This window comes from Manacus vitellinus, unplaced genomic scaffold (assembly GCF_001715985.3).
Source record: "Manacus vitellinus isolate BGI_N305 unplaced genomic scaffold, ASM171598v3 scaffold_62_pilon, whole genome shotgun sequence".
NCBI classification, from domain to species: domain Eukaryota; kingdom Metazoa; phylum Chordata; class Aves; order Passeriformes; family Pipridae; genus Manacus; species Manacus vitellinus.
Genome location: NW_021940704.1, coordinates 174856 through 190274, shown reverse-complemented (window position 1 = coordinate 190274; position 15419 = coordinate 174856). Strand labels below are relative to the sequence as shown.

General features: G+C 51.9%; 2 protein-coding genes across 5 annotated transcripts in view; both read left to right on the top strand.

Annotated features, from left to right (window-relative positions):
- The first annotated feature begins 818 nt into the window (after positions 1–818).
- HDAC8 (histone deacetylase 8) lies at positions 819–14816 on the top strand. 4 transcript variants are annotated; one of them, XR_001922000.2, is made up of 11 exons: positions 823–917; positions 2288–2418; positions 3374–3515; positions 4497–4609; positions 5614–5691; positions 6078–6186; positions 7702–7874; positions 9332–9426; positions 12922–13027; positions 13509–13647; positions 14574–14816. XR_001922000.2 is itself a non-coding variant. In XM_018083276.2 (10 exons), exons 1-10 carry the CDS (start codon positions 871–873, stop codon positions 13529–13531), a joined length of 924 nt encoding a protein of 307 aa, XP_017938765.1. In that variant the 5' UTR covers positions 819–870; the 3' UTR covers positions 13532–13950. The 4 variants fall into 4 exon arrangements, 2 of the variants coding, with proteins under 2 accessions (XP_017938765.1, XP_008919032.1); XM_018083276.2 differs by lacking the exon at positions 14574–14816 and having other exon boundaries at positions 819–917; positions 2288–2366; positions 3374–3474; positions 13509–13950; XR_001922001.1 differs by lacking the exon at positions 14574–14816 and having other exon boundaries at positions 820–917; positions 12845–13027; positions 13509–13532.
- Positions 14134–15419, top strand: part of LOC103754909 (ribosomal protein S4 X-linked) — a 7298-nt gene continuing 6012 nt past the window's right edge. The window contains exons 1-2 of the mRNA XM_029963774.1: positions 14134–14303; positions 15277–15316. Coding sequence (XP_029819634.1) covers positions 14134–14303; positions 15277–15316 — 210 coding nt within the window. The remainder of the gene's footprint in view (positions 14304–15276; positions 15317–15419) is intronic.

Below are 15419 nucleotides of genomic sequence, written 5' to 3'. Positions count from 1 at the left end.
GCCGAGCCCCAGCCCGGCTCCTCCCTCCGGCACGGGGGGCCGGGTGGGAGCTGCCTGGGCTCGGCGGGGCTCGGGCACCCCGAGCGGGGCGGGCGGGGCTCAGTCCTTTTCTAATGACCAATTACTACGTTTTTAGATAATAAGACACCGCCCCCGAGCCGCGTGGCGGGCACCCAATAAAAACGTCTCTAACAGCGTGTGCGGCCTTGTTCCTTGCCCGGCCTGGGCTGGGAGGGAGGGAGGGAGGGCGGCGGGGCGCGGCCTACAGCTCCGGGGCGGGCCTACAGCTCGGGCAGGCCTACAGCTCCCGGGCGCGGCCGCCGGGGCCGGAACGCCCGTGCTGCTGCGCCCCGGCCCCGGCCGTGTGGGCCTCCGATGGCGGCGGCTCGCCGGCCGGTCTTACGTGTACATGCCCCGGAGTACGTGGAGCTTCTCGGGCGACTCCCTCTGCAAAGTGCCCAAGGCGGGTCAGCGCCGCGCCGGTGGTGGCGGGGCGGGGGGGCCCGGCAACGGCGGAGGGGAGCGGGGAACGCGGGACGGAGGGACAGGGGCGGGCCCCGGCGCGGAGAGTGTGCGGTTCAGTGTTTGTGGGGCCCGTCTGTGCCCTCACACCGCCCCTGGCAGCGCCGTGACAGCGACACTGAAGCGCTACGCTTCCTTTCCCCGGCTGTGCCTCTGCCCGGGACGCCGGGAGGCCCATCCCGCACCCCCGGGATGCCCTGCCCGGCTCCAGCCGTGCCGGGAGAGCCGCTGCGGGGGGAGTCACAGCCACAGCTCGGCTGCGAGTCCTTCCTTGGCCCCCCCCCATGCCTCCGGTTGCTGCCCTTGTGTCTCCTGCTCTCACAGATGTACTCTTCTCTTTAGGCCAGCATGGTGCATTCGTTGATTGAGGCGTATTGCCTGCTCGACCAGATGAAGTAAGTGCTCCCGTTTTCTGTGAAGGGATGTTTTCTTCTCCGCTGAGGTTTGGAAGGTGCTGAGTAACTTCAGGTTTCACGCTGTCCCTGCTGGCAGGGAGCCCCCACAGTGTGTATTTCTAAGGAATCTACACAGTGTGTATTTCTAAGGATCTAAGGAAAGTGCTTGTTTTGCTACGTGGACACGATTACAGTGGAAGGTGTAATTCATGGTTACTCTCCTGGTCTGGTGGAGCACAGATTTTTCTCGTGCCTTCTCTGCAGAGTGTCTGTCACCCCCAGGCTTGGGGCTCGGAGCAGGGTGACAACCTTGGTGCTGCTCCAGATCCACTGCTCAGTCAGTGCCGATACAGAGAGGGACCTTGTTGTTTTGCTGTGTCGTGATTGATGTGGGAGACTTATTGTGAGGTCTTGGGGCTGTTCAGGAGAGAAGACAAGGTGAAACCTGGGGCAGAAGAGTGAGATCCCTCCTGCTTCATTTGGCTTTTTACACTGGAGCATATGCAGGGAATAAAAGGCTTAGCTCAGCCTCTCTTATGTTCTTAAAAAAAAATCCCATGCTCCAGTTCAGCAGGGTCAGAAGGTCCTATTGGGACTTCTTTTTTAAAAGAATTTTTTTTTTGTAGCCATTTTGGCAGAGTGTGCTTGGTACCTGGCTGCAGGTGCCATCATCTAGCAGACCTGAAGGGCTGTTTGCCTTGTCAGGGACTGGGAAGTGCCTGGCACTGGGACCAGCCTAGAGCTGGGAGTTTCCTGCTGTCTTTCCATTCTTTCCTATACTGTGCTGCCCATGTGTGCCCCCAGTGTCTGAGATTTGGAGAGGGTTCAGTGTGTTGCAGGATTTGTTTAGGCAGACTGCAAAGCACCCAAACCCAGGAAGGTGCTGGGAACAGCAGTGGTCTCTGCTTTGATGCAGGTGTAGGTCAGAGCACTTGGGAAGTGCTGTCCAGCTCCTGACCTAGCAGGGTGGGATCCTGCTGCAGCAGCTGGGACTGGACTTTTCCTTCTGTTAGTGCCTCTGTATGTAACCAGAATGTTGGATCCACTGGGCATTGCTCATACTGGGAGAACATGCAGAAAAGGGGGAAAAACACTTGAAGCAAAATAGGAAGGTTAGTGCAGGCAGCACCTGTAGGTGTTCTTCCCTGGGCTGGGCATAGCAGGCAGTGCCACGCTGGAGTCAAGGCCAGCTCAGCTGGATGTTTGCTCACTGGAGTGGCAGTCTGGTGCAAGAGAAAGAGGGATTTTTGTTTGCTTTTACCACAGTAACTGCCAAAAGAAGGCTTCTAGGTTAAAGGCTAAAGCTGAGCATTCCAGCCAAACCCTAGGCCCTCTTGTCCTGACATGCTCCCTTCCTTCTCTCTGCCTAGGATAGTCAAGCCAAAAGTGGCCTCCATGGAGGAGATGGCAAGTTTCCACACAGATGCTTACCTGCAGCACCTGCAGAAGGTCAGTGAGGAGGGGGATGATGACCATCCGGAGTCTGTGGAGTATGGACTGGGTAAGGACGTGTGTCTTCAGCGAGAGCTTAGCTGAGTGTCAGGACCAGGATGCTTTTTTTGCTACAGCTGCAGTTAGAGTGGTGAGCTCAGGAGTAGGTCCCTTCTATGGGGTCAGCCCTTCAGAAACAAGCTGCTCCAGCATGGGTCCCTTTCCATGGAATCAGTCCTTCAGGAACTGCTCCAGTGTGGGTCCCTTTCCATGGGGTCAGTCCTTCAGGAATAAGCTGTTCCAGCATGGATCCCCTGCAGAGTCACAGGTCCTACCAGCAAACCTGCTGCAGTGTAGGTCCCTTCCATGGAGTTACAGCTTTGTTCAGGCACACTCCCCTGCTTCTGGGACATAGGGTCCTAGAGAGGCTGCAGGGCCATCTCTGCTCCATCGTGGACCTCCACGGGCTGCAGGGGCACAGCTGCCTCATTGTGGTCTGTACCATGGGCTGCAGGAACTCCAGTGCCTGGAGCACCTCCTGCCCCTCCTTTCCTGCTGACTTTGGGGCCTGCAGGGTAGTTTCTTTCACAGGCTCTCACCTCTCTCCCAGGTGCTGCACCGTGGTTTTTGCCCTTTGTTTGATATGTTCTCCCACAGGCTCTGCCCGCAGTGCTGATGGGCTCAGCCTTGCCCAGAGGCAGGTCCGTCCTGGAGTTCTGTCCAACATGGGGGCAGCTCCTGGTGGCTGCTCACAGAAGCCACCCCTGCAGCCCTCCCACTGTGAACACCTTACCACGCAAACCCACCACAACTTTATTCCTACTCAGGCCCCTCAAATCTGCTGTGTGGGTCCAAAGCTGACAGCTGTTGTGAGGGTTTGTGCCATGGCTTTGGCGTTGTGTTTGGAACAGAAGGTCAGAGCCGCACTTAAAGAAGATGGCTCAAACAAAAGGAATGTGCTTCCCCTGGAGGAAAAGGCCTGTTGTGTCTGACATGTGGACTCTTACCTGGACTTTTACCTGCAGGTTATGACTGTCCAGCCACTGAAGGGATCTTTGAGTATGCGGCGGCCGTGGGAGGAGCCACCATCACTGCAGCCCAGTGCCTGCTGGACGGCAAGTGCAAGGTAGCAATTAACTGGCCTGGAGGGTGGCATCATGCAAAGAAGTAAGAAAACAATCTCTTCCCTTGTGTTTTCTCACCTGGTGTCTGAACCCCGCTTCCTAGCTCCCGGCTCCCCTGCGAACCCTCAGGGTGTGGCGATCCAGCTGGGAGAGAAAGCAAGGTGTGAGGGAAGGCAGAAGGTAGAGAGGGCAGGGCAGAGGCCTGAGAGGAGGCCGGTCACTGCCCAGTGGTGTTGCTGTCATGGACTGCAGGGAGGGTCTGGAGCAGGTATGCTCACAGATGTCCCGCCATTCCTTGATACTTGGTTATCTCCGGCAGTTCAAGTGAGGAGAGATTTTGTGAGGTCCATAGAGAAGCACTGTGGAGAGTCAAATGATTGATGCAGCTTGGAACACAATGGGAATGTGGCAACATGTTGGCCAAATTGTTTTGTGTGGCTTTTTTGGTTTCTTAATAAGAGGTTTGAAAAGGTGCAAGGTTGACCTTGGGTTTCCCTACACTCCATGGGGGGCTGTTTGCTCTGAACTCTAACATCAATAATGATCTTCCAGCACAATAGGAGAGGAAGTAAAAGTTTTGATCCCGAATTCTGTGGTTCTGTAATGGTAAAATAATTTGTTTCCATCCCATTTTCCACGGATGTATGTTTTATTTAACTTGTGTCCCCCATCTCCCAAAACATGGGGCCTGTCTGCAGTGCAGACAAGACAGTATGTCTTCCTTGTCCACAGCCAAATGGCCTTCAGAGTGCTATTCTGTGTCCCTGGGGAGCCCCAGGAATTTGCATGAACCCCGTGTCTAACCCTGAGAGCTTGAACATGGATGTGCAGATGCCTCTCCTTGCTGCAGTGACTTTTCTGACCGGGCAGAGGACCTCTGAAGGTGTAACAGTGGTGTGCGAGCTGGGTTCTCGTCCTCCTCTGTGCCCCTGTGAGGTGGAGACTTGCAAAGTCAGGGTGTCAGCACCGAGACTGGTGGTGACTGCACTGGCAACGTTCAACGTCATGGACATTGTTTTCACAGGGATGAAGCTTCTGGCTTCTGTTACCTGAACGATGCCGTCCTGGGGATCCTGCGGCTGCGCCAGAAATTTGACCGTGTGCTTTATATCGATTTGGATTTGCATCATGGGGATGGTAAGGCCCAGCAAAGGCTGCAAACAGCACAGCTGCACAGACCCAGGGGGAGGAACGGGAGAAGTTAAGGCCTGTTGACGCAGCAGAACTTTATGTGCTGCCACAGCTGTGGCTTTGCCTCCTTTCAGTGCAGTTGAGTTCACTCAATCCATTTCTGCCTTGTCCTGTTTTATGAAGTTGCCCTTCAGATGCTGCTGTTCAGACCTCTCTTGAGGGTCTGGGCAGGAGTCTTGTACCTAAAGCAACAGACAGTGTTGTCCTAGTCTCCCATCCTGGCAGAGCAGTTGCTGACAGGATTTAATTGTTTAATGCTCCAGTGCAAGAGGGAAGCAGCCAGTAGCAAACGGTGCTTTTAAAAGAAGGCTTGATGCTATAAAACTAAAACCAGAACTGGCCTTTCTGAAACTGCTCTCTCCTTCAGGGACACGATTTCAGCACCATTTAACATTTCCCACTCTTCTAAATTTTATGGTGTGTTTCATTTTGCTCCGTTTTCTCCCTGCATTTGGTTTCTCTTAAGTTTCCTGTTACTTCTTTTTCCCCTCCCCCCACCCCCACTATTTTAATGTGTCTTTAAGGAAAAGAAAAGGCATGTTGAACCACAGCAGCACTGAGAAAAAGCGAGAGAGTCCAGTAGCACTGGTTCTAATCAGAGCCAAGCTCTGGCCAAGGCAGCCCTGCTCGGATCCCTCTCCCAGCCTCGCAGGCCGAGCAGCGCAGGCGAGTGCTGCTGCCCTGGGCACTGACGTGAGGTATCGAGATCCGTTCAGTACTGACTAGCATGAGACCTGCCAAATTCATTTCAGTTGTGACCTTTGCTGCAGTTGAACTCGGGTCTCTGTGAATCGAGAATGGATTTATGGAGCCACATCTGCATTTCTGCTTCGCTCATGCTGCTCCTGCTCTGCTTGCTGCCCCATGTTTATCAAGCAGCTCTGTTTGTGTGTTCAGGCTCTGTCATTTATATGAATGGTGAATGAAAGCTGTTTTTTCTTTCCTGGTAGGAGTTGAAGATGCCTTTAGTTTCACCTCGAAAGTCATGACTGTTTCTCTGCACAAGTTTTCACCAGGATTTTTTCCAGGCAAGTTGAACATGTGAGGTTTGTGCTCATTTGGTTCATGCCTTTGCTGAGGCCTCACCAGTGATGCAAGTCCCATCCAAAAGAGATGTCTTGCTGCTTCTCCTCTCGACCCAGAAGAAGGAAGGAGCAGGGAGCTACATGTTTGGTGTTTCCACCTTTGTGGTTGTGACTGAGCTCTGGGCAGAGCCCCTTCGACTCTGCATGGCAGAATTGGGCAGAGGAGAGAACTGGGTCCCTCCCACCCTCCTTTCTTGGTGGTGGCAAGTGGACTTCTCCATTAGTGTGCTGAAGGTCCTGGCTTTCAGCTCTCCTCTGAGAAATCCCACACATCTCTCTCTTGCAGCTCCTCTGCTTTCCCTCGTAATTGGGGTGTTTCTGTTGCGCAGGCACTGGTGATGTGACAGATGTTGGCCTGGGGAAAGGTCGCTATTACAGCGTGAATGTGCCCATTCAAGATGGCATTCAAGATGAGAAATATTACCAGATCTGTGAAACGTAAGCCCTCTTGCTCCAGTACATCTTACTTGGATGGGATTTTAGAGAATAAGACACTATACAGCTTACTACTTTTAATTACAGTCCTTTCTTAAGGTGTGCCCCTTCCCCTCTTGCACCCTTTGATTGCAGTGAGCATGGATCGTAAGAGTTCTCAGAGGTCTTGTCCAGGTTCTTAAGCAAACTGAATATACAGAGACATTTGTGGGTGGCTGGAGAGTCTCTGCCACAGGTCAGCCTTGTGTGTCTAAGGAGAGACTGAGAAGGCACAAGTATTTTTTAGCTGTGGACTTAGGGCTAGATGTTTTTCCTTCAAATAAGTGCACCAAATTCTGACATTCTGTGGGACATATGCTTGGGGCTTAGCTAAAAGTGTTTTCCAAGTACCCTCTGTCCATGCTGGAAGAGTGAAAGGCTGAAGGCTGAACATGTGACAGTGATGGAGCTGCCTCCTGGCAGGCTCCTCTGTCACTCAGCTGGTGATGGGCCTCACAAACCATTGCCCTTGTCAAAACTGAGCTGCAGGGCTTGTTCTTTTCCGGGGGAGAGGAGCCTCAGCACCAGGCTGCAGGGCACAGTAGCACATCCACCTCTCAGCTCTAACACTTGAGGGCTGAAACCTCTCCAGACTTGTAGGGCAGTCGTGTGGAGGCCATGCCTCCTGCTAGCTTGTTGATGCTTGCCGCTGCTGGGGTAGAACAGCCCTCTTTCTGCCAGGAAACATGCTTCCAAAAAGCAGCTCTAGGGGCTGAAAGGGCTGACCAGGAGCCTGGTCAGGAGGAACCTGCTGCATGCATTCACAGCTGAAGGACATCATAACCTGCCTAGATTCCAAGCTGTGTATAACCAAAGCTTCTACAAAGAGGTTTTGAGATTTTGAGTTCTGTCCAGGCTGGGAGGCAGTCATGGGCCTGACTGTGGATGTCTGATTGTCTGAGGGTGATTGCCTGTGCTTCCCAAAACCGTGGTGGGCTTGAAGCACAGGGCTCCCTCCAATGCAGGGTGACTACACCTTGCACAGAGCTTTTCCTGGTGTTTTTGCCTCAGGAGCCACATAAGAGAGAGGAGAATGAGAACCTAGCCAGAGCCTTCCTCTGTTTGTCCTGTCTCAGTGAGAGATGTCTGAGAGTTCAGGATTGTTGTTTTGCCTGATCTTCACTGCGACCTTCAGAGGGGAGAAAAGCCTCTGGATTTGTCTTGCAGCCAAAGAGCAGCCAGTGCAAATGTGGAGTTTGATGCTACCATAAGTTGATGAGGACTAGGTTCCCCTCCCCAATGTTATCAGTGGTGCTTTTGCCTTCATCAACCTGGTGATAAGTTCTCTGAGAGCTAAACTTGCTGTGGGAAAGCAGTGGGGGCAGAAGGCTAACTGGGAGCAGAGGGAGTGTGACTGGTACAAGCTGGGTGGAAGCAGAGAATGCAGAAACCCCGAGAGGCACTGGGGGATCTGAGGGACCAGAGCTGTGCTACCAGCATCCCTGTGGCATTAACCCCCAGAGCTCCTCCTCTCCACAGCGTGCTGAAGGAGGTGTACGCCGCCTTCAACCCCGACGCGGTCGTGCTGCAGCTGGGGGCCGACACCATCGCTGGGGACCCCATGTGCTCCTTCAACATGACGCCCGAGGGAGTGGGCAAGTGCCTCAAGTATGTCCTGCAGTGGCAGCTAGCAACTCTCGTGCTGGGGGGAGGTGAGTGTGTCCTGCTGGTCTCAGAGAAACATGTTTGTCCTCCCGCGACTCTTCCTCGAGTGCCTTGTCCTTGGGCTCGGCACTGGCCGGGGTTTAGCAGGGTGAGTGCTGGGCAGTGTCAGTACTGGTACAGTACTGTGTCCTCACACCTGAAATCCTTGATACTGACAGGTGAAAGTCTCAATCCTGACTCTCACATCTTATTAAAAGCTGCATGGCTCCTCTGGAGAAGAGGAAAGGTCCACAAACTCATTGTGACTTCTCAGTGGCACCTCTGATTCCCATCTCTGCTGATCAGCCTTCCAGTGCTTCTCTTTAAAAGTGAGCACTATATTCCCAAACCTACTTTGGGCACCTGGCAATGAATGGTTTCGTTTAGATTCAAGCAGGGGCTTGGGACAAGGACTGGCTGCCTGCAAAGTACAGCAGGGCTCTGATACCCAGTGAAAGCTAAGGTGGACTTATCTCTGCTGTGCTGCATAACCAGCTGCCTGTCCAGTGGGGAGAGCACAGGACAGGCTTTTTGTAACAGAGCATTTCAGAACAACAAAAGCCACTGTGTGCCAGGGAGAGCTCCATGCCTGAAGCCAGATCAGCTCTAGCTGCTGTCCTTTTTGAGATGGGGGAAATCAGGTATAGCATGTTACACCTAAAACTTGATGTGCCTGATGCTCTTTGTTTTGGAAAGGTTATGAGTGTTCAATCCTGCTGTGGCCTGTCTGTGGGTATGCTGGGGATGTCACCTTTCAGACAAAAAACCCCAAAACTTTTGTCAGAAAATGAGGGACAACTATTTGTCACTCTTGAAAATACCAAAGCAGTGTCCCACCACTGCAGAGTGTGGAAGCATTTGAAGTGGGAAGTGGGGAAGGAGTAAAAAAAAGGCAGGAAAAGCCCCCACAACAACCAACCCAAACAGAAGGGAATGTTGAAAAATACGGTCTCCCTGTCTTGTCATTGTGTTTCTCTCTCTTTACTATTCTAGTCATCTTTCCTGAAAAAAAACCTTACCTGAGTTTCTTGCGTATTTTGGTTTTTGGGTCTAAGGCTGGCATTAAAAAGCAGGAAGCCCCTGTTTCTGCTGCAGCCCTTGCACTTCCCTCCCTGCTACATGTGGGCACCTCTCCTTGTTGCCAGGAGAGAGTCCAGCACATGGGGCTGGGACCTCATGCTGGGTCTGAGATGGTGGCTGAAGGACCGACCTCTGCCCCACCAGGTGTAACTGGGGTTCAGTTTGAGAGGTCTGCTCTTGCACACAGTGTCATTTGGACCTGGCCTCGTGTAGCCAGCAGGTGCAAAATGCAGATTTTGGGCACAGCTTGAGTGGATGAAATAAGCTGAGTTCATGTGAACTGTGCACATTGCCTCCACAGTTTGTTCCTTACACTAAAATCTCTCCCTCTCTCTTCCCTTTCCCCACTCTTCCCCCTCAAAATCCCAATTCTTGCTGGAAACAGGAGGTTACAACCTTGCCAACACAGCTCGCTGCTGGACATACTTGACTGGGGTGATCCTTGGGAGAACACTGTCCTCGGAGATCCCCGATCACGAGGTAATGCTGTGAAAAACCCTCCCTTCTCCTTGCAGAAGAGACAGTCATTCCACCTAATAATCCACACAGCATCCTTGCCACTTAGTCCTGTTTTGTGGAGACACTCCTGTAACAATACCACCCTATCCCAGCAGCATGGTGGGTGCTTGTGCCCAAAAGCAGAGGCTGCAGCTTTCTGTGGGGGATCTCAGGAACCGATAAACTTCAGTCTCTGATGGTTACAGAGAGGATGGGTGGAGGGAGCCACCAGTTGATCAAAGAGCTCTTTAGGATGTGCATGTACTTTTGCCTTTCTCAAGGCTTTGAATTTTAACCCTGCTTTTATCAACATACAGAAGGGACCAGGTGCAGCTTTGAAGCTTTGGCTGTGGGGCCAGGTGCTGTCTCAGTGCCAGTGCTGGTGCTTTTCATGTCTTGAGTGGGGCTGGACAGTGTGAATTAATTTCTATCTAGTCAATCTGTTTCCCCTGACATGGGAATGCCCGTTGGTTGATGAAACTCATGGAAGAGTTTCATGGAAGACTACCCTTCCAGGGACCTGGGAAGCCCTCCCATCTTGGGGCTGTGGTTCAGCTGTTCAACACATTGCTCTGTGTTCTGGGGAGGAATGGCCCAGGTGTTGGCACACCAAAAGCAGGAGTTTGAGATCCAGCACCCTCTCACCCTTGAGGGGATATGCACACTCTGTGCCAGTATGGACCAGCTTGTACTGGATCATGTTGTGCATCTTTCCCAAGAGAGAGTGTCCCTCCATGTGTGGGAACCTTCTGCTTCTCAGGAGCACCAAAACAAGTAGGATTTCTGATGGAGGCTGTGATATATAGGTATCAGTCCCTCCTGCTGCTGAACCTGGCTTTGGGACACAACAGAGTCAGAAATACCCATATCCAATGGCACATGCACATAGGTCCTTAGCAGAGGGAGATGCCTCTGTAATAAGAAACTGGGATAGGATGCCTGTAATAAGGAAACAAGAAATCCTGATGCTTTAGGTATGGGCAGAGGTCACTGTGGAGAGCACAGTGACAGTGTGCTGGTGCAGGTCCCTGCCTGCTTTCCTGAGACCTCTGTGCTGTTCAGGGGCACGAGAACATGGTTCAGTAGCCTTTGTACAATGGGGGCAGCACATGGCCCCACACGCTCAACATCCAGCTGAGAACAGCAGAGGTGTGGTCTGGGGCTCTTCATGCTAAGATGCCATGGGAGTGCTTGTCCAGATGTTTGCTGGGTGGCTCTTGTGGAGAAGGCAAACTCCATGAAGCAGTTCAGTGCCCAGGGTGCAGCTGCCTTCCCTTGTGGGTGTCTGTGTGCTGTGCACTGCATTTGGGGCCCTCCTACTGCCCGCCTGCATTCCAGCTCTTCCTCTGAAGCATGGAGAGGGACACATCCATACTTGGCTCTGTTTGAAAAGCCGCAGAGTGAACCAGGAAAGCCCTGTGTAAACAAAGGCAAGCCTGTCTCTCACAGGGGTCAGAGCAAAAGGCAGTAAGATGGTTGGAATGTTTTTTGGAGGACAGTTTCAAATAATACTTAAACATCGTCCTTGTGAGCCATAGCCCATCTTGCTCTGACATTTACTGATCCTAAAATCCACTTTCTGTCTTTTCTGATGGGCTCATCTTGCATCAGAGCGTGACAGAGAGCAGTCAGATGTCAGGCAGTGCTTTGCCATTGTCTTACTCCAGATTCCTATGTCTGCTCCTGGATTTTTGACTTGACAAATGTGCTTAAACCTTACAAACCTCAGATTTTCAGGGGAAGAAGTACATGAGTATGTATTCACTTCACTTTGATGGGAATTCTTCTGTTCCCTTCTCTTGCTCCATGAGTCACTGTATTTAGAGAAGGCTTTTTTTTCCCTGTAGATGGAAGCAGTCCAAGGTAACATTGTTCCTTACCTGGCTAGTGCAGGTTCCAGGCCAGCACTTTGAGATGCAGCCTGTTCTCTGTGATTAAGGATGAGACATCTTCGCCTTGCATTAATCCTACAGAGCTTCCAAACAGAATCTCCCAGAGAAGGTATAGCTGAATGGTTTGGCATATTTTAGAGTCCTTCTCATGAGTATATTTTAGCCTCTGTAACCTTCCCATGCGATGCTTCAGGCTCCCTGCATTTTGCTGTTGGCATTTTTAAGGTAAACTGGTGGAAGCAGGTTTGATGGAGGGAAAAGCCATGAAGGAAGAGGTTTGGAGGCCACTGGGAATGAAATATTTACACAGCTAGGGAATAATTGAAGGGGAGGCAGCATGAGCTTTCACTGTATGTGGATGGATTTGTGTGCACACAGGGTTGATGCCTTTTTGTCAGATTCCCAGGGCTTTTTTCCTGCTGCTTCTGGCAAAGAACCACTAGTGGTTTAATAGCTTATCAGTGCCTGTGCACAGAAACAAAGGTTGGTACTTCCTGATTTCATGTTTTCTTTACTTTAAATAGGAATTCCCATTCTGATTAACACGAAATGTGGAAACTGAGCTGTCAGCCTTTTGAGATCAGCGCAGAATTCCTGACTGTGAGCAGCTTAAAGGCAGTCCCACCACTGCTTTCCTGCTGTCCAGCCACAGGGCTCTGCTCACCTCCTGAAGGAAACTCCTGAGAGTTTGTGGCCTGGGACAGATTGTTGCTAAAGCACTGGCTGTGAGGTGGCTAGGCTGTGCTGTTCCATCAGTCTCCAGGTCTGGCAAACTCTTTTAGTAATGATGGACCAAATTCCACACAGTCGTATTCAGCACTTTGCTTCTCCTAAAGCCTTGAGGGGCTTGGGGATGTTCTTGACAGCTCCAGGTCTTGAAATCAAGTTACTATGAAAGAAAGACAATATTCAGAAACCTGGAGGTCTTTTGGTCGTTTTGGTTTTTTGTTTTTTTTTTTGTCTACGAGTTTGTAGAGAAGGGCTTGAAAACAAGACCTCCAAACCAAGCTGTGGTTTGGAGACCCAGAAACATTTGACTGAGCATCAGTGTAATGGTGTTTAAGTAGTCTGAGGACGCCTGGAAAGACCAGCGTAGAATTCCTTGAACATCCAGTGCTGATGGTGCCATGAGTCATGGTCCCATCACAGCAGGTTCCACCAGTGAACTGCTTGTCCTAAAATCAGGAACAGAATGTGGGCTTCTGTAAGATGCCTAATTTTTTGCTGTTGGCATAGTACTTGTTGTCAGGTCTGGCATTATTCAGTAGAATAGGTAGCACTTGAATTTTGTTGACTAAAAAATCAGGTTAATCTGATTAAATTAAACACTGGGATAGACACTTGACTGCTTTTGGCTGCACCATTGGGCTCTGCTTCCCAAGCCCTTGAACTGAGGAATGGTTGAAAACTCCAGGTGGGCACAGACACTGCAGAAGCACCACCTTGATGTCATGAAGCCACATGTGGCCCTCAGATGGAGAAACTGGTTTTTGCCTTTTTCCAAACAGGTACCCACAGAGAACCCTGCCCCCAGCCTCAGCCACCAGAGGCCTCTCTGCTGACTCTCCCCTCCTCTTCCCTCCAGTTCTTCACAGAGTATGGTCCTGATTACGTGCTGGAGATCACCCCAAGCTGCAGACCAGACCGCAACGAGCCACAGAGAATTCAAGAAATTCTGAACTCTATCAAAGGTGAGTTGTCCAAGCCAACACTCCTGCTTTGGGCTTCCAGGTCCTTTTAGAGAGGGCTTCAGAAGAGCTCACTGGAGTCTTTCTCACTGACTAGAAAGATGAACTGTGTTCACTTGGCTGCTCATTAGTGCACAGAGTCATCTGCCTCCTACTTCCCTTGGGATTCTCAGGGTTGGTGATACAGAGCTGTGGGTCCCTGTAACCATGCCCTCTAGCTGGGCAGAGGAGCACAGGGCCTTGTCCTTACTGGAATCATGGAACAGCCCAGGTTCTAAAGGACTTCAAAGATCACCTGGTCCGACCTTTTTGTGGGAAAGGGAGGCTAGACAAGATTATCTAGCACTCTGTCCAGTCACATCTTGAAACCTTCTGACACTGAGGCCTCTACCATGTCCCTGTGGAGTTTACTCCAGTGATTGTTCTCACTGTAAAAAAACTCTTAAAATAAGGTGAAACCTCTCCCGCTTCCTTTTCTTTGCAGGGAATCTGAAGCATGTTGTTTAGCAGAGGAGGAAGGCTCAGTTTCTGCAAGAGCATTTGCCATGGGGAAGACAGCGTATTTACCTGAGCAACTGGTGAAATTTGTGGCTGCAGGGAAAATTTGGAAGAAATTACTGTTGGTTGGTTAATTTTTTTTCTCTTTTAAGAAGAAAAGCTGCTGCACATCACGAGCACTGTGGCTCTCCCCAGGCAGGAGTGTGGGCCCTCCAGCCACAGCCTTCCAGTGCTGGCAGAGCCTCCCTTGCTCCTTCCCCTTTCCTTTTTTAACACCACAGAGTTTGTTCTCACAACTGATTTTAAATGTTTTTTAAGAGAGAGGCTGCTCAGAGCTTCAAGCCCTCCCCAGGTGGAGCCCAGAGCCACGTTACCTTCCTGGCAGGGGCACAGCCTTGGAGCTGCCCACCTGGGAAGCAGAGCCAAGGGCCAGCCTGGGGCACAGGCTGTGTCTGTTATCTACAGAAAGGCACAGCCACTGTGTTTTTAACTGGGAATTTTTTTTAAAATAAAGTGTTTTAAATACTCCTCCAGCCCTTTTCTTTCTTCCTGCACCCACCCTGCCTTGCCAGTGCTCTTTTCCACAGCATCCCCCCCCACCCTGCAAGGCCATGGGTGGGTTCCTGAAATCCTGTGCAGAGGGGCCAGACCCTGGGGATCCTCTCCAGAGTGTCGAGGGAGATTCAGTGTGGCAGCTCCTATCCCAGGAGATCTTGGATGAACCTCCAGATGCCCCAGTGCCCCATGTGGGTGGCCACAAGGCATCTAAGCAAGGGAACAGGTAAACGGGTACAGAAGTATCCGGGGCAGATCTCTCCCGATGCCTCAGGCCACAGAGCCTGGCCTCTGCTGCTCTTGTCCCCTCATTGACCTGGCCCATGGAGCTTTTGTTGTGCTGGGATTTTTTTAAGATGTCCAGTCACTGTGGGAAAGCATATTTCCTGTGGCTTTAATTAGATTACTCTGGAATAAATAGCAAGATGAAGGGGCTCCCAGCCTGGCCTTGACTTTGTTTTGCTCTCTTGTTTTTCTCTGCCGATTGAAACAACAGGAAATCTGGCGTGGAGGGAGTTCAGCAGGATGTGGCTCCCATGACTCCTGACCCCCTTCTCCGCTTCCATGTACCCTTGGCACCTGCTGTGGTGTGGTGTGATGGGGAGAGACCAGTCTTGTGTGGTGACTGCTGGCAGGAGGCTGGTGCTGCCACCAGCACAGCAAAGGGTTCCAGCGTCCTGGGGACTGTTCAGCCAGGGGAAAAGTGAGGAAGGAGAGAGCAGAGAAGCTGGCCAGCTGCCTCCTCTGACCAACCTGAGGGCCCCACATGCTCTGTCCCTGCACCAGGCAGACTGCCCTGTGAGTTGTGGGAGCTGCTTCAGGAACAGAACTGGGAAAATAAACAATAGGAAACCCCACAAGTGTCAAGCATTGCAGTACTAAATGGGCTTTAGGTGAGGTCCAGGGAGACCTGTAAGCAGGTTGCCCACCCACAGACAGCTGAGAAAACTGAGCCGTGGGGTAAGGCACCCCTTCTGCCATCCCCATCCACGTCTCCAAATGTGGAGAGACAATTGGAGCTCAACTCGGTGCAAAACAAGAAAAGTGCAAAAGGTGGGACGAAGGCTCGGAGGGTGCCCCCAGTGCCACCACAAACAGCCCCCTCACACCCAAATCCGTTCTCCAGCTGGCTGAGGGCACCAGTCCTCGTTGCCCTGGCAGCCCGGCCACCACCTGAACCCCACTGTTGTTCCCTACAGGTGTTACAAGCGTGTTCCAGCCTGGACAGGGGGAGACCAGGTGAGGTCCCATCCCAGGGAGGACGCAGAGGAACCCAGCCTGAAAGGGCGGGACACGGGGGCTGACCGGGGGCCGGAGGGGCAGGCGGTGCCAGCACCGCCCC